We start from the raw sequence: 24,680 nt of genomic DNA, 5'->3' as shown, positions 1-24,680 counted from the left end.
CCCAAACACAAGAGCTGAGCATCTGAACTAGCGACTCTCTCAGCTTTAACTTTCTTGTCTTCGATAGCCGAATAATGTTGCAAAATGAAATAAGTTTATTTTTATAGCATGCTGTAAGAAATTATTCAAAATTTAATTATTGTTTCAGAGGTTCTTAACCAGTTTTTGTGAATAAATGCAGTATACTTATTAAAGTTGTTTTCACACAAAATATCTTTGTTTCAAACATGAGTCTTTTAGTAAAATTCTGTTTCTTATTTTTTAACGCTAACTGCACTAAAAATAAGAACACTGACTTTCTGTTAAAAACACTTTCGATCTACCTGTTCTATTCTACTCTAATTTTATTTTTTTTCTTTGTACATGCAACTTTACTCATAAGAAGTTAATAATATTAATTGAACTATTTGACAATATTGAAACTGAAAACTTTAAAAAAATGTTTTGACTTTATAATTTTTCTCTAAATTGACATGTAAATGTTAATTTATGATAAGGCCAATATATGAGTTTTGTAAAAATTGTAAAAGTATCAAAAGTTTCTTTCCACAAATGTTTCTACACTAAATGTCAAAAAGACAGATGACAACCTTTTTTATAAGGCTATGCCCAATGTGTATAAAATTCTACTACAATTATCTTGTTAAGTTGATATTGGACTACGATTTGACTAAAATGATGCAGTTACAACATTTTTTTTAAATTTTTAGAATCATTATTTTATTATTAACCTTTGCAGAATTATGCAAAACAACAAGTAATGTTTATTAAATATTTTGTATTCTTTTCATTGTTTTTTTAAAGTGGTCAGTTGTTTGATAAAAAACCTTTGTGTAACATCTAGATATAATTATCACAAATGGGGCAGCACTTGTCAGAACCAGTCACAGAAAAAAAGACATCTGGATCATCCAATTCCCAATATCGATCTGCAGCAACGTCAATGCAAGGATGGAGAATCAGTATCTTTTCTAACAAGCAATGTGATACAATATGATGTTATCAACTGACTTATATCAAAAAGTCACTACTAGATAAATATACATCTACATAAGATGTTTGAGCAAACGAATTTTAAGAATTTTTGTTTTTCTTTGGATAAAACGTAAAACACTTTTTCTAATAACATAATGTGGTGCAAACAATGCATGCCCAGAAGCTTTATTGTTCCTTCTGTTCCAATATACGGAAAAAAATTTCACAGCCTACCTCCTGTGAAAAGACTGTTTAATTTTACATGAAAGAGCTGGGAAAGTTGTCTAGAAAGTTGTACATTTTTCGAAAAATCTTCATTGATTCTAAAAAAATAATATTGAACTTATAAGTTCCACTAATCATGTATGACATCAAACTCCAAGTGAGTATTGTATTTAAAACTTACCTCTCACGAAAAATTAAGTTTGTTTAAGTTAAGTTTAAATTTACTGATTTTAATAAATAGAATACAAAAATAAACTTTATTTTTCGTATTTAAAAATCATTTAATAGTAATGATAAAATATAGTTTTGAGAATTACCTTCCATACACTGTTACTTGCTGTTCATAAATTTTAATAGCCTTTAATACTCTGCTATTATAAACTAGCTGAATGTGTTAATTTTTAATTTATGATGTTTATTACCACCCTCTCCCCCTGCAATTAAAACATTGGTAAACACTAAAAGCATGCTTGGAGCCCCCCCCCCCCCCCCAATTTTTTTTATTCTTTTACAATAGTTGGCCTTGTGTAAAGCAGGGAAGTTCTAATAGAAAGTAGTTTTGAACTATTAGTAAGGGCTATTGTGTGTTTCCTGTGCACATGCTTGTTAAAACAGGTTTTTTTGATCTGAAGTTGTTCTTTAGTCATTTTAAAAACACAAAAAGATTTTTCTTATAACGGGGGTAATGAAATTATGGACAATCAACAGCAGCGCTTAAAATAACCACTGGTCAAGGTTCCAAATTTTAAACAAAACAAATGGTCAATTTCGCCAACAACTAATCATACCTTCCACCAGCGAAAAGACGCTCCTGAAATTTAATCAAAAAAACTAACATACTGTTTTTCAAAAACGTAGCTATACGGCAAAGCATAAAGTGTTAATATCAAACCAAATTTAGAAAAAGTTATTATTAAAATTATAGGGTAGGCAAAGCATAAAATATCACATTTCACAAAGAAAATTTAACTTTAGATAGCACTTACCAAAAGGTTTGCTAGAAAATAATAAATAATAAATATTGACACCCTTGTAACTAGATGTTCTACACCTTAAAAAATTGTAAATGCAAAAATTATCTACGGTATATTATTGGCCAAAAATGTACATATTTTGCCACATGGAATTTCATATGTTTAATAAAATTTTGTCCTAAAAGTAGTTAAAGGGAACCCAAGGTATAAAATGATGTTGTACTTATGTTATAGAGCCTTAAAAGTTGGTTAACATTAACATAATTTTTTTAAAAAGCTCTTTTCGTTCTCAAGATATTCACATTTAAAGAATTTCATATTCAATTATGCTGCATAAATTTTAATGTCATATTTAAGTAATAGCAAATTTTAACATTTTCTGTCATTAGTAGTTTTAGACCTGTTAAGGGATGTGCATTCAAACTTTATCAATGCATAGATATTATAAAGGTGAATTGATTAACAATTTTTTTTGCCAAAATGAAACTTGTTTGCTCGTCTCTGGAATGTGCAGTGTTTTGAAAATTTTATGCTAATTTTTATGCAAATTATTTACATGTTTTAGAGCTTTAGTTAATAATATTATATTTTCAGATAATTAGCAAACCTTTCTAGACCTATTACCATTAAAACATTTTCCGAAATATAAAAAGATTTGTAGACGACTTTAAAGGTCTTTTATATGTGCTTAACTTGTTTTTTGTTTTTTTTGTGGGAGATAAAGCTTTAAAGTGGAAAATAGCATGAGTACAATCATTTCATTGTTTCACCCACAGGTATCATTATTTATTCCAAGCATCTTATTCGTACATATTTTGGTGAGCATTTTATTTGGCGATGGGCCAAATTGATTTTTTTGCAACCATTTAATTGGGTGATGGCAAATATCTTAAATTTGGCATGCATTTAATTTAGCGAGGGTAATTTTAACTTAAATTTGATGTGTATTTAATTATCCATGGAAAGATTTTCTTTCATTTCTTATGTTGCTTACAAATTTTATCTTAAAAGCTTGAGGACAGAAAAGATAAAAAAAAACGATTTTTTAAACAAGAACATGCTTTATATCATAACAAAAACAGCTTTTTTGTTACATTTTTTGTCTGTAAGAGAGTTGAATTTTTATGCATTGAATTTGGCGAAAAATAAAAAAAAATTTGGCGAGCATTTAATTTGACGATAGATGAAAAAAATTAAATTTGGTGAGCAGTTGATTTGACGATTTTAGACCAAAATCGTCAAATTTAGAATAATAAAAAACAAACAAGGTAGTCAAAGTACTTTCAATATTTTTATTATCATATCCATTGTGGGTTAACTGCTGAAATTGGGAAAATATAGGAACTTTATTAGGGTTATCATTAGAACTAAAAATTCTGAACACAACATTATTGGTACAAAGTTGAAAAACATAGTTACGCCAATTTCCAGTTTTTTGTTTAATGTGATATCAATTATTTGATGTGGGAATATTCTCATAAATCAAAACATTTTTTTAAAGCATTTTTTGATCGAAAAAAATCCTTGATGTGGTCCGGATTTGATTGGCCAAAAAACATTCGAAATAGAAATTATGCAAGATGTCAAAATAATTATATTGCACGTGTTCTATTAAAAAAAAATTCTTCTAGAGTAAGACAGACCATGTTTAATCTGCCAGCTAAACAAAAATAGAAATAATACTTATCTTGTCCAGCAGTCCTGAAATGTTGTTCGTTGTTATTATAAAAGAAAAAAAACAAGAATTCGCAATCTAAACTTACTCATAGTTTACCCCCTCTTCCTGAATCGCTGGTTAATCTTTTTTTCTATGTCCAAAAGTAACAACATGCAAATTTGAAGTCATTCTACAAAGAAAATTGTTGAGACAAGACACAAGTTTATAACGTTTTGATCTTAAACCTTTGGATGTAATTGTGTAATTAACCTATGTAATCAGGAATAATTTGAAATGCTAGAAATTCGAAGTGCATTTGTCAAGGTTAAGATTTCTTGTTATTTCATGATTTGCCTGCTTTGGTAAACCAAAAGATAGTATTTCTATATTCAATTGTTATTAAATGTGTTTTCACCAGCTTTACATTTATTTGATACAGAAATTTAAAAAAATAGATGTTTTTAGGCAAATTTAACCCTAATTGAGTGCGCATTTGCCAAGTGTAATTTTGCTGTATTTTTAGAAAACACTTGTTAACAAAGCAATATTTATTTTGATTTTAAAGAAAATTAAAATGAATATGTTGTTTTTGTTATGAAACAGCATATTTTCCATTTGTGGGAAGATATTATAACGTTACAAACCCCCTTATTTTCATTTTATTTTTAAAATGGTAGCAAACAGGACTTTAGGTTCTGCGTGACATTGGCTGTCAGAAACTTCAGACAGAATGTTAAAATATTAGAACTTAAGTAATTGGATTTCAAGCAGATAATGGTTTTTGGATAAATTCCAAGCTGTGGATTACATCAAGAGAAAGTTTTATTGGTGGCATTTTGTTCCTTTTATGATACAAAGTGTGCGAAGTTTTATTTCTTTTGTAAAAGGCTATCAAACGTTATAATAGAGAAAGGAGAGAAATCAGCCATCCCCCAGTCATAATGTGTTAAAATGTAGCAATTAGCAGAAAATTTACCTATTATTTACCCAATTTATTTTAATCTTATCATCAAGGGGATATGTCCAAGGTAGTAAAATGTATATCAATAATGTTTAAAAAGGATGACTGCCATTCTTCACCTTCAGTAAACCATGTTAATATAACTAAATGCGATTTTGAAAAATACAAACAGATTAAGAACAAACTGAATGTTGCTGCATTATTTTATAGGTTTAAGGAATCCATTTTGTAGGACATTGTGCCTTGTAAAATTGCCTGAAGTAACTAATCACTTCTAAGACTATTTTATTTTGCCTGATTTACTTTTCCTTAACTGATGCTGTCAGACATGGAGGATGCTCATACACAAATTTTATCCTTGAAGGAAGATAAAGATGCTGCATTTTTTGCTGTTTTTGATGGCCATGGTGGTAATTTAATTTTTGTACTATGATTATTATGAAACAGACAAGTTTTTTTAATGCTAAAACAGTGTTGCCACGCCTTCTCAAAACTCCTCCAATCTCTGCTAAGAATAGATTTTTAAACGTTTAAATCAAAGGTATGGCAAATTTAGGAGATAAATTATATAAAATATTCATATAATCTACCTTCTAAATTTGATTCTTCTTTAAAGTCTCTATGGCAGTTAGGTGTATTGTTTACACATTTTTTTTAATACCTGCACCTGAAATCCTGAGTAAAAACATTTCTCAAGAAATTATGGATAAATAATTTCAAGAAAAACTATTATGAGGATGCAAAAAGATTTATATTTCCATACATTATCATCAACAAGCATGCAAGGTATATAAAAAATTGTACAGAAACCTACCTGAAATAATTTTTAAACCTTTTTCTCCTAAGATTTACTACTTCTAAGACATCATCTTTTTGTTTGCCAGTTTATATCAACAAAAAACACGATGGTGAACTTTATTCTTTACTTATTTGAAGTTAAACTATATTAGAAGAAAAAAATGAAATTTTGAAGTTTCACAACTCAGTGTCTTACTTGTTTTAAAATGGTCCGGAACTAGAACCGTTGTTACTTGATATGTTTATTGATATCTACTAGTCAATAAAGCCTGTGGAAAATACACTTGGGCAGGATAGCAATAAAAAAATGTTTGGATTTTAATGACGTCAGCAACCCATCCAAAAAAATAGATTTAGAAACTTGTTTTCACGTCACCTTTATTGTGTTGAGCTTAAAGCGCTGATTAAGAAAATGTATATGATAAGGTGCTTTTGATGAACGGTTAATAAGATAAAAGGTTTTATAAATTTTGCTGACGTCTGCAACCTCTCTGCAAAGTGCAAATTTTTTTAAAAAATTTGTATACCCTGATCAAAAAAATGTATAGGATCATATACTTTTGACAAACCTTTGCAGAGATGTTAGGTTTAAAGGTTTTTTGATGACGTCATCAACCCATCTTTTCCAATACGGATTCGAGGATCCAGGTTTGGGAAACTTACCCAAATTGGTCCTAGGTGGTCCCTAGTTACCCCTTCGGTAAAAAATGACTGACGTCACAACCTTGTTTCCAAGTTGTTTGGCCTCAAAGTTATAACTGTAATGCAATGTCTTCACCAATCTTATTAAACACATTGACGTCAGTCTAAATGCATTGCAGGGGCGGATTTAGACTTCGGATACTTCGGCACTCGCCTAAGGAGAAATTTCTCCAATGAGAAAATTATGTGTATCCAAAAGTAGTAATTGATTTAAAGCAATGCATAATTTTTATTATAAGTGTTTAATAAGGTTCTTTTTGCACAGGATCCGGATTAATAATTTTATCTCCACTTAGGAGTGTTTGCTGTGACTCGACTCTGCTTCAATGTGCTTTGCCCAAGTAATATGGTTTTCACGCTAGTCGTACTATATTTTGCCCCATTTCGCTGATTTTGTTTCTCTCGATTTCTTTGTTTTCTGCCGTAAAAACAGTCGACTTTGGCGGCTGCCGAAGTGTGGACTTTGAAACTCTCTAGAAAACAAAAGAATTTATGTTGTTAAGAAGAATCTCGCTGCAGTATGGACTTTTGGACTCTCTTAAAACAAAATAATTTATGAACTCAAGAAAATCTCGCTGAAGTCGTTGAAATTTATGGTAAAAGAAAAATTGATATTGGTGGATGGGGCGGTAGCCGGTCTGTTTGATAGGTTTGGCCACCTTCGGCAAGCTGCAATTCCTAAGCTTGCTTCAAATACAAAATGTCTACTAAAAGAAGGCTAAGGAATTGCTTTGTATTGACTTGCAGCAAGTAATTGAAGTTTTAAAATATCTGATTGCGGAATGAAGTTGAGCAATGTTGCTAAGAAGAAACATTACCAAAAAACATTTATTCTCTGTGTCACCTGTGATTGCAAAAAAGCTGTTTGACAGAATAGCAGGCTTTGACTTAACAAAGATCATAGCATTAAACTCAATGACTACGCTTGCAGGTACATCTGTTTACTTTTAATTCATTAATCTTAGAGTAGGATACACAATTCCTTTCTATTGCTGTGCTAGCAAGTGTGAACATGAAACTGTTTATAGTTTCACTATCAACAAATTTGAAAAAGATTTGTGTCAAATTAAAAAGAGCTGTGTTATCTTGGGTTTCTTTTTTATTTAAGGATCAAGACATTTTATAACAACGCAATAAATTGAATAGCTAGCCAGCTGTTTACTTTTTGTAGCTGGTAAAGGTGTAATGTATAACAATTTGTTGACAACAACTTTGTATGTTTACTTTTGTAAATTCAAAGCTTCTGGCAGATTTTTTAACATGTCACAAGGCCAAGAAAGAGAACACTAGTTTTGGGAGGAAGACTTTGACAAGATTTGATGAAGTTTTGGTTCAAAATCTCTAGCCTTGTATCGAAATAATTCCTTGAAATGGTGCTAATTATATATATATACAATTCGAATAAGAAAATAGCATGGCTTAATGGGTGAAATGACAAAAGTTTTTTACACTTTTACTAAAGAAGTTGTCATGCTGATAGACATGGAAAATGTTTGTGGTTTTACCAACATGGCGAAAATGACTTATACTATAGCATATATACTTATTACAACCCTATGGACACAAAAAGGTGTAATAATGTAGTTAACAATATCTGTTCTTGAATGATTTTGTTTTGTTAAAAATTTCAACTATTTATAGCAATTATCGCATAACAGCTAAAAAGCATTTTCAAGTTTGATTCAACAATTTTAAAGTCTGAGTCAAAAATGGTTACCGAAAAATAAAAGCAGTGTTTTTCTTGCTAGTAGGCTAATAGGGCTAAATATTTTTTGATTGAATGTTCTGCTAAATCAGTATTCATTCTTTTGCTTTCGTAGGTTGTTGTGTTTTAAGTTTTTTGTGTTAATAGCTTATTATTTAGCTATTGCTGCTTAAAAATCCGAATTTCAAGTAGCTGCCTTTACCTGTACAAAATCTTGATATAATTTTGCCATTTTTATTTTATTTATCTATTGTTGTTTATGTTATTGTTACTATGATCTAATAATACAAATAAAGCCTGTTTACATATGCATTTTTGTGTTGTTGTTTTTTTAGCTTATTTTTCTCTCAGGCTCACTTATTTATGTTATTAAATGTTTTAAATAGGTTAAATATAAAAGGTTTTTATTAGTAATATATACCGTTTTGCATTACTGAAATATAAGAATTATGTATGTCTTTTTTATTGAATTAAGTTTCCGAAAATTTATAGCCTCAATATTAGCCAAAAGCTATTATATTCATAACTTACAAAAACAAGCCTGCAAATAATTTTCTGGATTTGAAAGAAAGAAGAAGTTTTGCTAGCTAGCTAATTTTAGCCTTAATTCTTCTGAAAACATTATTTGGCTTTCATTTAAGAATTTTGTAATTGTTTTTTTTTTTTTCAAATAACATGTAAGAAATGCATTTGTAAAGGTCCTGTCTGCTGCATTTTGGAGTGTTAAAATAAGTAAATAAGCTAAAGCTTCTGGGTATCAGGGGGGGGTGCTGGGTATCAGGAGGGGGGGGGGGTGCTGTCAGTCCCATTTGGGGGCTCACAGCGCCCCCCAAGACCCTGATTTAGGTGGTCACAGACTGACACAACTTCTGTATTAATAGATTTGTTTTGCTTTTTATTTTTGTAAATATTCTTTAGGTCAAAGGGTAGCTCATTATTGTGGAGAAAACTTACATAAAGACATACTACAGACAGAGGAGTATAGTAAGTATTAAATTGCTGATGGTACAAGAAAAATTGTCTCCTTTCAAGTTTTTTCACTTGTGGACTCCCCTGCAAGATTTTCTTTGCTACAAAAGGAATCTTGTTAGGAAACTTATGTTACATTCAGTGAGAAAGAGATGTCTTCATACAAATTGAGTACTTCAACATTGTTTTCCTCTTAAAACATTGATATAGCGATTTTCAACAAAGCATGTTATAAGCCTGTATATGCTTTGGTTGTTAGTGGCTTAAAACACATTACACGTCTAGGTTTAGCATGTGTAGTCATGAGACAAAAGTTAACACATCTTGTCCTAAAAAGTCTCGTTTTTTCTCAATGTTGTGCTTCCAAAATAATACTTAATGCATCTTTAGAAGAGTCGTTCTGTTAGACTGGCATGGATTACATGGCTGTAACAGATATTTCACATTTTCTAACCTGCTGGATCATCTTAATTTTCTGTACTGCTTATTAGCATAATTAAGGCATTGTAAGATTCGAAATTTGGCATCTGTCAGGGATGTATGTACATAAGCGCACATGTCTAGCTATCCAATATAATTTATCAATTTTTAATTTAACATTGATTCATGCATGGATAAAGCAGTGAGTCAAAATTCTGTTATTTTTAAATCGTTTACAGTCTTCACAGTTTACAGACATTTTATATAAGTGAATCAAAAAGTATTCATCTTTACTTTCTTTACCAACAAATTTTAGATATCTATTTCATTAAAATCAAAAATACCAGAAATATTAAAGTGGCAAAAAATTCTGTTGTTAGCGTTTATCGAAACAAATCTGCAAATCTAATAGGCTAGTAAGGCGAGCCGAGTCTGCTGGAGAACTTGAAGTACTACAAGCCACCTAAGTAGAGTCAAGTGGTGTAGTCCCTACAATTTTTAAGTTACTAAAAAGACCTTGAAATGCTTTAAAAAGGCCTAACCGTAACCCTAACCCCTAACCGTAACCCCTAACCGTAACCCCTAACCCCTAACCGTAACCCTAACCCCTAACCCTAACCCCTAACCCTAACCCTAACAATGACTCTTTCCATTAGGGTTAGGGTTAGGCCTTTTTAAAGCATTTCAAGGTCTTTTAGTAACTTAAAAATTGTCTCTCTTTGTGGCAGAGAATAATTGACCAATTACAAGGTTAAAGAGTCCAGCCTGACAAATTACCAGTTTTTATTCATAATTAACAAAACAATTCCAGTAAACTTCTTTCTGACTCATATTAAATTTTCCAAATCCCCATTATTTTGCATCAAAAGTTTCTTGCAAGTATCTAGCTAATCCACAAAGATAAACAGCAAGTCTGGAAATGATTTTGGCTAAACCTTCTTTTTTACTAATTTTCTCTAGTGATATATAAAAAAAATGATACCTTGCTTCTTTTTAAGTAGTTTTGCTGCACATTCCAAATTTTAAGATTATTTTTCGAGCTACTGTAGTAGTCGTCCTGACCTTCAAATATTAAGGCAGCCTTTATGTGTGAAAATCAGTGTGTTATTCCCTCTCGCTTTCCCCATCGTACATTGAACGATCAAATTGTTTTAGTTTCAGTTTGTTCGAGCAAACACGTTGTTGTAGTTTGCTCTGGTTATCTACCAATATATAAGTGTTGATATTGGCAATTTGTGTTTCGTTCTTTTTAAAAAAAACTAACTGAGTAATGAGATAATCAGTTGTGTTGTGTGTGTGAAAATCAGTGTGTTATGTGTGAAAATCAGTGTGTTATTCCCTCTTGCTTTCCCCATCGTACATTGAACAATCAAATTGGTTTAGTTTAAGTTTGTTTTAGCGAACATGTTGTTGTAGTTTGCTCTGGTTATCTACCAATATATAAGTGTTGATATTGGCAATTTGTGTTTCGTTCTTTTTAAAAAACTAACTGAATAATGAGATCATCAGTTGATTTCTACCGTCATTGGAGTTTTCGGCCCCGTCCTAGCACGGACTAATCAATAACTCCTCGTGATAGTGGGCCATACCTTTGTTTAGGTATTCTCATCAGTTAGTAAGAACAATTTTTTTTTTTTAACTTGTCGTTCTCATTGTCGTGCAACTGAAACAAATTCAAAGGACCGTTTTGATTCATGATGCGTATGTATATCTTGCGTATGTATGTCTTGCTACGACAGCTACTCGAGTGAAAAGAGGTCGATTTTAAGACATGTGCAGCCATATATAGTTGAAGGGCCGTTTAAACGGGCCGTTGTCGACTGTTGTTCGTCTTTTTCAAAAAAGCACAATGTGAGTATTAGTTGTTGCCATAGCGATATGGGTTATGATTAATTTAAGAGAGCGGTTGCAACTTTGTACTCAGGTCTCCTTTATAAGTAAAACACAATTCAGGATTTTAGTACAGCTAATTTCAGAGTTGGACACGGCTAAAGGTGTCCATGCGTTACGTTTTGTTGAAAATTTGTGTCAACAGGCCGTTCTACAGTATATTTTTTGTTTGATATTTTAAGGCACAATGGTGGTGCATAATGTTGCTATGGTAATATGAGTTTTAGTTGGTTTGAAAAACAGTTTAAGTGTCAAGTAGCTGTGTTGTAGCCATCATTTTCTAAGAAGTTTTAAAAACACTCAAACAATATCTGTGACCGAGCCAGTGTACAACAGCAGCAATTGAAACCTACGTTACCACAATAAACACAACTTTGTGTGTGTGTTATCTTTTTTTTTGAAATTTTGTTACACGCAACAGGTATATTGATTTCCAAGGCCAAACTTTTCTGCTGCTATTGTTAAAAGAATCATTCCTTGATGTTATTGGCTACTATAAAGGGAAAGATAACACTCTTATCACTTCTATCAGCATGTTGTGGTAGGCTGAACTAAATACACCAGCTAAGTGGAATTTTCCCTAGTTCAAAAAAATGTTTTTTTAGCATTTTCTAAAATTCAGTTATTTACTATGTTAAAAGTCACTCTGTATATCAAAATAGCAAGTCTGGTGCAATGTATAGGTGTAAATGAATGTTGTAAGATTTCCTTTTTGCTTAAGTTATTTCTTTTTTAAAATACTAATAACTTTAGCAACAACAACCTAGGCCTGCGGTATGTAAAGACCAACATACAAAAGTTATACTGTCTATAACACAAAACATACATTATAAATTTTATTTGCAGCTACCCAGATGACTTTCTTTTTGCCACTTGGTTAGCTAGAAACATCAATTTTTTATTTTATCCCAGAAAGCAAATGAGCAATTGTTTGTTAGATTTCAATTTATTGTTGCCAAAAATGCTTTGCTTGGTGTTTCCTTTTTCTGCATCATGTGTGTAATTTTTTCCCAAATGAAAGTTAATGAAATAATCATTAAAGATTGCATTGAAGATTCGAAAAACTCTTCATTTAGTTAGCTTTGTTTGATAAATTCAAAGTTACAGTTAATTTCTGTAGATACTTTTCCCATAATATAGGCCACAAGGTGAGTTGCAGGTTTTTGAAAACTGTGTCTGTTTGTCATTAGCTTGCATTGACCTTTCTCACTTGTTGTGAGACTCATCTTAGATGGCAAAAAGCATGGCAAGAAATGAATTATAACTATTTTACAAAATATTTTAAAAAATATCGTCTTTTAAAATTTAATCAAGTCAAATCGTTAAAGCTAAAGTCATTAGTATGCCCTGTTCAATCTATGCTAGCATGGAAAACGGACATTAACCTGATAATAAAGGTTCTTCCAAGCAAGGTACCAATACAACCTTTGTGAATTTCCCTACATGAGAGTGAGTGTGGCCCTCCATACATGTGACACTTGAATACTGTACACGAAATAACATGAAGGCCTCCAATATAATATCCAGAATAGTATGGTATTAATCTTAATTTACAAAGATTTAAATAAGTAAGGATAAGGATAAGTAAGGTTATGTAATGTAGGGTAAAATGTAAAATACCATTATCATGAAGGATGAATACCAAAGAACTGTTACAATGAGACATCATATTTTGCTATTTTGTTACTCCTGTTATTCATATTCATACCATAATATTTCTTCATTTACTGATCAACTTTAACAGGTTATTGCTGCCCCATAACATTATGCTTAGATCAATGGGAAACGTGGGGGAAATCTTCAGATGGAACTCAAGTATGAAAGATGTTTTATTGCAGCATAGAACGAAAGTTCTTATAATAGGCCTTAATACATTGTATATTATTTTACTTTATTGCATTTTCAGTTATAGCAAAATCAATGTATTATAATGTAACCAAAATACCAAATATTTTTTGTAAATGGTTTTAATTGGGCTAATTTAATTTTATGGTAATACAATCTTTCTTTGCAGAGAACGAAGAATATGTGCAAGCATTAAAAAAAGGTTTCCTGAAATGTGATGAAAATATGACGCATGGTGAGAATGTTATGAATTCCAGTTAATTTCTTGTAAAGATTTCTTCAAGTGTAAACTACCTATGACCGTGTTATCAAATTCTAATAAGCAAAGTTCCTATTAAAACATTAAGACAGCGTTTCTTGCTATAGATGGATGTTGTGAATACAGAAAAGTTAAAGTGTCATATATAGTATTACTTTAATAAAAAGAAATCAAAATAACAAGCACCTTTTGGTAGTTGGGATTTGAAAATTAAACTATCATGAAGATTATATCTACATGTTCTATCATTCTAATCTAGCAAAAACTAATCAAGATAGAAAATTGTCTTCAAAAGTTATTTGCTCACATAGTTAGCTTTAAATTTCAAAGAATTAATATTAATGAAGTTTTATCATTTGAATCAATTTAAACTAGTAAAGCTGAGCTCTAAATTGGTTGGTACTAAACTAAACTTAACAAAAAACTAAAACATATTTTTTGTTGATGTGCAGAATTATGAGCGAATTAAGAGCGTTTAAAAACAGAAGATATTAAAGAAAAACAAAGATGTTTCTTGTTGCTTTATGACCTTATTTGATCACTGTTTAGATGACCAAATGCAAGATGAAATGTCTGGTGCCGCTGCTGTGTGTGTTTTGATCAAAAATAAAAAAATATACTGCGTAAGTACCTCTATAATCATTGATTGCCAGCCATTTATGGTGATAACATTGTTGCATTTAAATGGAGCCAGCATCAAGAATTTTGACCCTGACACACAGTATGTTTAATTTGGGTGCTTATTAAAACATTTAGCAAAGTTTTTTTGCTGCCAATAATTACTAGATGTCTTCTTTGTCAATAACACTGAGTGTTTTTTTTTTTCGTTATTGCGGTCCGAGGTGTCAAAATAGTCGTTGTTAGACTTCAATACCTGCTTTAAAAGTTCTTTTCTCGCAGGGTTGATAATTAGAGAAAGGTGGTTTTAAAAGAGTATAATTTTTAAAGGTGGGCGCCTATTGAGGGGAACGCTTATTAGAAGAAGGCACAAACAAACAAAACAACTATAATTGAAACAAAGAGTTTTCTCATTCTTCACCGGCAATTTTTGCGTAGTGTAATGAATAGCATTTTATGCTCCACTTTAACTCACTTTAGGACTACTTGAAGATAGCATTTGAATTTCTACGTATGCTTTTTTGTCGAAAATGGCTGTCTAAATTCAAATTGCATATCACTTAAAGATTTTGCTGTTGATTTCGATGGGTGATATTTTTTGGAATATTGACAGTGTTTGTAACTGTCTCATGTCTTAAACTTTTTTTCTTCTGTATTTTAGTCAAATTGTGGTGACTCGAGAGCTGTTGCAAGTGTTGCTGGAAAAGTACAAGAACTCTCTTTTGACCATAAACCGAATAATGAAAGTGTGTTGTATTTTTTTATTTTAACTTGTTCTGTAATTGTCCTGGCTAAAGAGAAACTTTGAAGTTCAGTTTATTCTTTTTCGAACATGTTATGCTTTTAATGCAAATACAAATTTCGGCGTAGTATGTAAAATTTTTAATTATAGACAATTTGTATTTAAATTTCCAGCACTTTAAATTCGGCCTTAGCACACACAGACTTCCACAATGCATTTTAGTGGAGTTTACCCAGTCTAAAAGCACTCCAATAATGGATGAACTAATAAAATCCCTTCTCCTTTATTATTGTCTTGAGTAGTTAGCAGGGAAAATTTTTTTTCAGATGAAGCAAGAAGGATAGTTGCAGCTGGTGGTTGGGTGGATTTAAACAGAGTGAATGGTAAGTTAAGTAAACAACTGTTAACTACTGATGTTTGTTTTGCTTCGAATGTTATATCAATTTAACGATGTGTTTATATTAAACGTTTTGAGGTGTTTTCTTTAAGCTATTTATTTTTTGTAGGAAATCTAGCTTTATCACGCGCCATGGGAGATTTTATATTTAAACGAAATAGCAAAAAACCACCCGAAGAACAAATTGTAACAGGTAATAGTGAAATGTTTAAGTAACAAGCCACTCTGTGTTTCCTTGACTTGCTAAAAGAACGTGACCTAGTAAAAAACTTAGCCCAAATATGGGATATTTTGTAGCCTTGGAATTTAACCCAACACTTCTCCACCTTGCTTTTTGCTTCAATCTGACCTTAAACATCGTCATACAAAGTCTGATTTGGGACATTAACCCTATTTTTAAATGCTTATACATATGAAACAACTAGCCGCTGTGATATATTATGATAGGACTTTTATTATTATTACAAGACGTGAAATGTATCCAAAATTGGGAAAAAAAAATTTCAAACCTTTCAGGCCACGGACCACGGATCTGTTTGCAAAACCCACACTTTTATTCTGAGTTAAATGAACAACTTCAGTAAAAAATTAAAATAATGACTTGAAACTTGTATGACACGTTTTTAGACAGGTTTGGTGAAATACAGCAAAAAAAAATTCATTACAATCATAATTCCGGAGTTGCTGATTTTAGCCGTTTTCGGAGACCCTTTTTTTTGACAGATTATCAAGTTTAACAAGTGCAGAAAAAATTAAAAGCAATTCTTATGATTAAAATAAGTCGGATATGTCCAAATGCTTTATCCTGTCCAGAGAAATTAGGAGTGCGCTTTTAAAAACGCCGTGCGGACTATTTAACCTAAATTTATACGGTAAAAAGTTAACATAAAATGTTTGCGTCGTATTATATAAGTCGGATATGGTTAATGTCCAAATGCTTTATCCTGTCCAGAGAAATTAGGAGTGCGCTTTTAAAAACGCCGTGCGGACTATTTAACCTAAATTTATACGGTAAAAAGTTAACATAAAATGTTTGCGTCGTATTATTCCAAAAATATTTAAACACATCTCCGAGGTCTTGTCATATAAAAAAACTAATAAAATTAACTTTTCTGATTCGATCGAATTTCAACCTATTAAATGATCTGAAAATTATCGTATTTGGCATTGCCCATTTTTGAGACAGAAACCGATTTTGTGTATAGTGTATACGATAGAGAGTTGGTATTAGTGTAACTAACGTGTCTAAGCCCATGTGATGAGATCATTGACAATTTATATCATCATTTATCCAGAATATTGCGTGAGCAGTTCACAGAAGTTCTTATGCACGTTATGTCAAGTGCTTTTGTAATAAATGTTCGGGAAACATATTTTGAAATCTATTTTTCAGCCTACCCTGATGTTATTGTTAAAGATATTCTTCCAGAACACGAGTTTGTAGTGGTAGCTTGTGATGGTGAGTGTTTTTACTAAATGTGTTTGAGTATCCCAGCATGCTTGGCTGTCTTAGTAAGATTAGAGATATTTAATTAGAACAAAAAAGATCTTTTTCTCCATATATTTTGAGTCATTATCTCGTGGTAAAACATTTATGGAATAGTTTTCAAATCTTCTTCATTGCGTTCAGAATACTAGAAAATTTGTGCCCCTATTTCTCCATTCAACTCATCTTTTTTTTGATAGGAATATGGGATGTGATGTCAAACCAGGAAGTAGTAGATTTTGTTCGTAAAAGACTTGCTAATCGTTCCCCACCTGAGCAGGTAGGTTTTTGTGTTACAATGAATGTACAATGAAGATACGATGAATGATGAATGTACGCTAGGTGTGGTATCCAGAGCTAATTTGATTGGTTATTTCGTTCGTATTTTTTTTCGGTTTTGTAAAAGCATGTTAACGTTGTTTCTTAAGTTTGAACAATATGGTTTATGATTATTAGCTAATATCAACGTTCATGCTGTATATCATGAAAATATTATTTTATTCTTTTTTGTTGAAATATGCTTCAAAAAGCACCTTCGCCTAGTGCCTAAAAATGTATGTAACTCAAGAAAATCTTCTTTCCGGAATAGTCACGCGTCATTGTTTTTTAATCTCTGATGCAACATGTTTTGTTTACGAAAACAAATCCGTGTAACTTAATCACGTATATTCGCAGAAATAACTCCATGGAAACATGAAAAAAACGCATTTTATACCTTCAAATAAACCTCCATTAAAAAATAAGGCTTGTAAGTATTTAGTATTTATTAGTATTTTTAAAACCACTTATTTTAAAAGGAATGCCAACATAAAAGCCAGGTGTGGTTGAAATTTTCTTCCAATAGAATGTTATCTTAATTCATTTGACTTTTTTCAACTGCAATGCCAGGGATTAAACGCTAATGATGGGTGAGGTCTATTTACGTAACGGAAATTAAACGGATCGTTTCCGGCCTTAAATCCGTTGCAATTATAATAAATCCCACTTATATTACGCAGATATATGACTATGTTGGTAATGTTAAAGTTATTTTTTCTTCTTTTAAGTTATGTTCAGCTATATTTAGTAAAATATTAGGCTTTATAGACGCCCTTTTCTTACGCAAATATCCGCATTTGAATATCCTGTACCATTATGTCATAGCAATGTTTCTTACGTTAGAAATAAGTACTTCGTATTTACTGGGGTAGTAAGATGAGGTGGAGAAACAAATTGTGGAAAATAGTCATTCTTGTGACAATATTACGTAAGTTTTGATGCAGCATAGGTTCACAGTACTATCATGTCAGTGTTAATAAAACGTTGTTTTGTTTCCAACTTCTTTGAATGAGGCTGGTATTTAAGAAGTTGTGATGTTGTACAGAAAAACGATAACAAATTCAAATTCTGGAGTAAGAGCAACATTCTAAGTTTAAACTGCTTCTTCTTTTTGACCAAACCACGAATAAAATAATTGGTCCACTGCATCTTTTTAATGAGATTTGACTATTCAACGTTTGTGATCCTGCATACCATGAATGACAAAAAAAATTATAACAAAACACAATTGGAAATTGAAAATGTATGAAATGTATATATGTAAATCTAAGTCTATTATTATCTTTTCTATTTGTGTCATTTCGAATTTGTAACTTCAATTCTGTTAGCCACAATGGCTTGATATTCTGTAACACTACAGCTCCGCCATTATTGTGTAACACTACATCTGCGCCATTGATCACGCGCAGATTTTGTGTCATATTTCTTTCGCAATACACGGGTAGAAGGATTTACCTTTCACAGTGTTTGTTACATTCTGACAAACAAAATTTTATTCGGGTATCGTGGGGATTAACAATTTATTTGCAGTTATGTCTACTCTGCTGGTAAACAAAAATTGTCCAATTCGCGATTTTTTTTTTCATCATCTAATGTGAAATCGTCTGCATTTTTATTTCGTCATTATTTGCAATTTAGTGTCACTGTGATGAGTAATTCACAAGCCAAACATTAATAATTTCTACTGTGACCTGTGTCAGTTTAACTGCGCTGTGGATTTTTATTGCACTGTTGTGTCCATGTTACTTAATAAAAAAAATATTGAACAATACAGGTTTAAAAACTCAACAAAAATATGTCAAACAAAAATATGTCAAACAAAAATATGTTAAACAAAATACTGATGAGCAGTTTGTTCTGGAAAACAAGCCAGCAACAATTTGGTTACCGTATTATAACTACTTGTATGTTTTGGCTTTCCAAGCCATGTAAAGGTGACCTGAGCCAGTAAACCTACCAGCCTAGCAAAGATCAGAAAGTAGTTATATTCTTATAAAAAGTACCTCACTTGATAAGGTGATTCGGTGAAGTATGTGAAGTATGGTGACCAAAGCCATTTTGACGCTAGGTAAATTTCTTCTCAGCCCGTGAGGCAGCCCTTGCCCAGCTCACGTCATACAAACTTAGCCGGATTATGGTGGTGTTGTTAGTCCATACCACTTAAGGGTGTGTTCCTACTGGCTTTAGGATGGAAGTCCTGAAGACGTAAAATCTTTTTTATCCTTACTCGATCATTTTCGAGGGATAAGTCATACTCATCAAGCTAAACTCATTTTAAAACTTCAGTTTATAAATTACAGACCTATCGGAAGTCTGTAAAACGTTAACAATATATAGTGGCATGGTGATGCACAAAAATACAACGTGATTAAATAAGCTCAAAATTGAGATCTAAAAATGAAAAGCAATTAACGCTAATTATATACTTAATTAACCAACATGACAACATAATATTTATCTTCGAAACAAAACAACTTAAGTTTTTAAATGAATGACTAACTTAATTGTACAGTATATCGTGATGTATGGGGCACATATCTCAACTTCCTTTCTTTTAATCATCAGACGTTTAATTAGGCGTTTGTTATGATTGCCTAGCAACGTGCTAAGTTGTGCGCTAAAGTCTGTGTTTTATGTCATGACAACTGTAGCTACGTTTGACGTGTTTGTACAAAGATAAGTTTTTCCTGTGCATGCTTATCCAAACAGTTTTTTGTCATATTCTTGTATCATCATTAAACACAATTATTACAATGACGTAAATAATATTTTGTGTTTTGACCACGTCGGTCGTTTAAGTACATGCGCTCGATCGTTTTCGTTTTGCTTTGCCAAAACTTTCGCAATGTTTAATGTTATTTTATATTAGTCGTCGGTGTCTGTCGTTTTTGACGTCAATCTCTACTTGAAGCCATGTGAACGTAAACATGACAATGACAAGAAGTGATGTTCACAAACGCGACAATGTTTTACATAATAAAAAGTTTCGTTTATTCAAACTGCTTGTTGTATTTATACATTTGCCACAAGATACTTATCGAGTCAAATAGAGATACATTTTTGTTAATTATCTTAAGAGAAGTTTATCGTCCTTAAAACCCGTCAAGCTGGAATATATCTATTTCTATATGTGGGATAAACAACACGTTTTAACCAGTTTTCGCTGGTAGAAGTTAATAAAATGTTAAGAACATCTCATTTCTAGAACAATATAGGCAAAAAGCGGTCTTTGGTTACATCACTCGTTACAGTAGCTTCTCTATTTCTCACTTTAAATCTCCACTGAATGTTCAATTTCCCAAACGTGCCAGTAACCTTGCACTACATGGGCACCTTTTAAAACTCGTTACAACTGAAATAATTAAGTCATAAGATATCATGTGTTTGAAACAGAGAACCAACCCTCTAATAGTTTTGTCAAGGTTTTGTTATTTTCTATTTTTTGCTGTCTCAGACATTCTGAGGCTTCTATTTTATTTAAATTAATTATAAATGTTTGCATATCATATTTTAATACCAGAACATATATTTCGTTATGTTGGCAATTCTCTACATTCCCACTAAATTCATGCTGCACATCTTTATCAGGTCTTACAAATTCTGCATGAACTAAGTATTAGTGCGAGTCTCAACGATAAGCAATTTTATATTTCAAAATCACAAAGCTTTCATTGGATTGGGCCGTTTTATTCTCCACCGTATGTTTTTTTCTGTCTTTGCCTTCCAATAGCAGATACCATAATATAATTTTGCACCGTTTGAAAAGTAGTAATTCTAATTTTAACACATTTAATTAAAACCACTTGTGTATCTAATTAATTTCCAATTTCATCCACGACATCTCTCAACTTCATGCACTTAACTAAGATTGTCTGATAATTTCCTTTAATTTTGCTTTGATGTCGTCGCGTGGCAACCAAGCAAAACAACGGTGTTTGTACAAGCTTAAATGACCTCATCTAGTGTGTAAGCGGTCATCATATTTCTCTTCTGTGGTTTCTTTCTGTTTTTGTTGCAACATGCCTAAGTGCAGGCACATTCCACGCACTCTTCCGGTGACGTAAATTATTCACCACATATTATTTTGGTCCCCTAGAATATGAAACAATTAATGTTATAATATTTCTCAATACTTTTACACACGATGTAGCAAGCTCACGTAAATTCAAGATGGTGCTTATCTTTTTTCTCCTACTCCTTTCTTCCCCCAGGTTGCGTGGACGTCATTCATGTTTCGATGAAAAAAATAGGCATTTATATTGAAGATAGTTTTGCATTTTCGATTAGCGATTTCTAATTCCTGTTTTACAATTGGCTGATTTTTGTATGACGTCATTGTGTTGTTTTTACTTTATCTTTTCATAGAAAGCAATTTCCTCGTTGATAATGTTCGATCGACGTTACAATAGCTTTCACTATCGGTTATCTTTAGTTATTTTAATGTACCCATTCAAGTTGTTTTTTTATCCTTTATCGTTTGTGTCGTTGCCACGGTAACTCAATCAACAACTTATAACGTTTTTTTTAACAATAATTTCGACCACACCGCTTGATACTGTTTATTACTGTGAAAACACTTAGCGGCTTCGTTTACGAATAAGCAAACATGTTACCATAGTAACTTTTAGGTGCACGGTTTCTTTTTGCAACAGCTTCGTCTACCCTGGGAATTTTTTTAAGTTTTTTCAAAAAAGCAATTTTACTTTAGATTTGAGAAACTTTTGCAGGTTAAGTTTTTTCAAAAAAATGATTTTGCTTTAGATTTGTGAAGAACTGCTTGATCATTGCTTAGCTCCTGATTGTCAGATGGGAGGGATAGGCTGCGACAATATGACAGCCATTATTGTTGCGATGCTCCATGATCAAACATACGAAGACCTTGCAGAGAGATGTTCGCAGCCAGCCGACGCGAAAGTTTTAGAGAAATACGAAAGCGATAAAAAAAAAGAAAACATCATGAATGGTATTCCTGAAGAACATTTTCTTAATGAAAACGATGAAATTGATATCACATAGTTCGCTTATTTCGCTTCGCTTAACAAGGATGCCCCGTGTGTTAATTATTATTTTTGGGATTTCATGCCAAGTCTCTCGTCATAGAATTTTAATAGAATTTTACTTTTAAAAAAAGTTTTTAGTTTTTTTTCGATGTTTTTATTGTTTACTTGCACTGTACTAGTTTTATTTAATTTATACATACGATTAAATTTATCTTCTCTTAGCAAAGTTTGAAATATCAACGAATATTTCTCGGTTGGACTCGGTTGTTTTCTGTGAAATTTGTCGTTCACTTTGTTCAAAACAATTTGACATACAGAATTTGTGCGATTATATAAAATTGAACTTTAAAAGAAAAAGATAGTTGTTAATAACCTTTTTTTTTCGGACGCGATTACTTTGCGACATATCCCATTGTCATTGATGTTTATACTCTGTTGATATAATATATTTTTTGTGGTCTTGTAAAAAAAAATGTTTGTTTGAGTGTCTCCATTCTTAACATCTTCTCAAGGTTAACAAACACGAATTAAATGAGATCTCATAAACACTATACCTCTGAAATCTACTGTTTACAAATATAAGTTTTTAAATTAACTTTTTTGCTTACAATTAGCACAATATGTCAAGCAATAATCCTTTTGACTTGACCTTAGATACATTTTTTTTTAATCCTAACAACTGTTTTGGTTGCCATGGTAGATATCCTTGCAAACAAAAAAACATTGCTGGAATACTGCACAAATTTTGTTTAATTCTTCTACTGTTATGTTGATTATTATTTTTATTATTAATATGTAAAAGTTTTTAATGTTTATAGCCAGTGAAATAGAACAAAATATTTTTTATTCTGTCTAGTGTCAATTTCGCATTGTATGTACGTTGTATATACTTCTCCTTTGTAATACTTTATATACGCCATGAAAACTGTATATTTTTGCAGGGATTTGCTTATGTAAAACTCTGTGATGGAGAACTTTATATTTTCCCGTGGAAAGTAAACACAGTGTATTTACCGTAACTTAAGAATGTTTTCCTTAATGTTTAAAACTGTTGAAAGTTTTATTTTCCAATCGTTTTCTGTTTTTGTACAATATTTCATTTGACCTCGTATCATTGCAATTAAGGTTTCCTGTAAAATTTCCCCAAATGAAAAAAAAAACACTTTTAACTTTTGTTCTTGTTTTACTCCGGTTATTCGCATCTCAAGCCATGATATTTGCCAAACTTCTATTTAAATATATTCAAAATACATTTACATGTTGTTTTCCTATTTTTAAAAAATAAACTGCCCAAATTATTTTCGGTTTTCAGGACTTAACACAGACTTACGTATATAAATTTATTTTTAAATTTGTGTGCGTTTTTTATTATTATTATTTTACAATTTGAGTTCATAAATTATTTACAAATGTCTAAGACAAGCTGCTCTGGTCAAATAATGACTTTGGCACAAAAATATATGTGGGCGAACATAAGGGAAAACTTCTTGTGATCAAGACCTTCAATTAATAATGTAAAACGAAATATACTTTTCGTTCCGCTTATAAAATTTTGTCCAGGCTCCTCTTTTTTTGTATGTATAAAATAAAAAATCGTTTAAGCAGTTTTAAAAGTTGGAAGGTAGTATAAGAAGTCTAAACCGGGAAAGCTTTTGACTGTTGGAGCACTTTTCTTTAAAAAAAAACAACAACAACCAAACATCAAACCATCCTGACGTGTTTTTATTTTTTTACTATAGCCCGAAACTTTATATTTTGTTTTGAAATTTCAAGCATTTTCAATCATTTTGCACTGAAGTACAAATTTTTACGACTTAGGATCAACGTTTTGCAAAATCAGAACAAGTTATGCTGAGAAAAATTCTGCCTTGAAAATATGTGAAAACAGTAAAAAATCTTGCTATTCTTTTCTAATTTTGTTCTCAGCCTCAATGTTCTCAATGGGAAAGTTCACCCCACTAAGGCCAGGCGATTTCGTTGTTTTTTTAAACAAAGAACCAAAAGTTTTCTTTGGGTTGGCGTGATGAATATTTAAAAAAAGTTTACTAAAAAAATACGAAAAAATATTTCAAAAGGCTATACAAATCAATCTTTATCACCTGCCCTCACCATTCTCTGCATAACCTTTTAAATCAAAACTTATTTTTAGAGCGCTTTTCTTCGCCCCCTTTAAGTCAAAGAAAAAGTCTTTATAAAATGAGTGACTTGTTTCTGACTCGTTTTAATTTGTATTCTTAAAAATTTAAGAGCTTTATATAGACTAACCCACGCTCCCAAACCAGATCATTTTTATTTTTACTTACATCGACTTGACCAAGTTGTTGAAGTTTTTTCCTACACGAGATCCACCCTAATGAGCTGCCTGCATGCGTCTGTAAGTAATCGACTCAATATGTCGATTACAATGTCATTGGGATGGAAATTTATTTTCTTAGTTACTGTTGCTATTGTGACACATAACATAACACAGGCACATTCCGATCTAAACAAAATCAAAGAAAAATTAATATCAACAAAATACCTCGCATACTTTCTTAGAATAAGCTTAGATTTATTTGATAATAAGGTTTTGATTGTCATTTTTTTCCTTAAAAATCCTTTGTACTCTGTTTTTGAATAAATATCTCTAAACAACGAACATATTTGTTGCTTTGTTTACATTAACAGTTTAATTGCTTTTGATAAAAGCTTAGCAAAAACAGCGATTAAATTTCGTTGTCTCCCGTACAGTTAGTGACG

The 24,680-nt window shown here is 31.5% G+C and overlaps 1 protein-coding gene and 1 long non-coding RNA gene across 2 annotated transcripts; one reads left to right on the top strand and one right to left on the bottom strand.

The window, feature by feature from the left end:
• The first annotated feature begins 844 nt into the window (after positions 1–844).
• On the top strand, positions 845–22,989 carry LOC130655256 (probable protein phosphatase 2C T23F11.1). The gene is made up of 11 exons (XM_057457992.1): positions 845–962; positions 5,119–5,202; positions 8,916–8,981; positions 13,291–13,356; positions 13,930–14,003; positions 14,660–14,744; positions 15,067–15,123; positions 15,247–15,330; positions 16,531–16,596; positions 16,824–16,903; positions 21,703–22,989. Exons 1-11 carry the CDS (start codon positions 860–862, stop codon positions 21,955–21,957), a joined length of 1,020 nt encoding a protein of 339 aa, XP_057313975.1. The 5' UTR covers positions 845–859; the 3' UTR covers positions 21,958–22,989.
• Positions 17,836–24,419, bottom strand: LOC130655259 (uncharacterized). Its single transcript, XR_008984608.1, has 2 exons — positions 24,245–24,419; positions 17,836–21,033 (listed from the first exon to the last, which is right to left on the bottom strand). It is a non-coding gene; the product is annotated as an uncharacterized LOC130655259 (long non-coding RNA).
• Positions 24,420–24,680: the final 261 nt, after the last annotated feature.

Source organism: Hydractinia symbiolongicarpus, chromosome 8, assembly GCF_029227915.1.
Source record: "Hydractinia symbiolongicarpus strain clone_291-10 chromosome 8, HSymV2.1, whole genome shotgun sequence".
In the NCBI taxonomy this organism is placed as follows: Eukaryota; Metazoa; Cnidaria; class Hydrozoa; order Anthoathecata; family Hydractiniidae; genus Hydractinia; species Hydractinia symbiolongicarpus.
The sequence above is the reverse complement of the archived record's forward strand: the minus strand, read 5'-3'. Positions and strand labels throughout refer to the sequence as shown.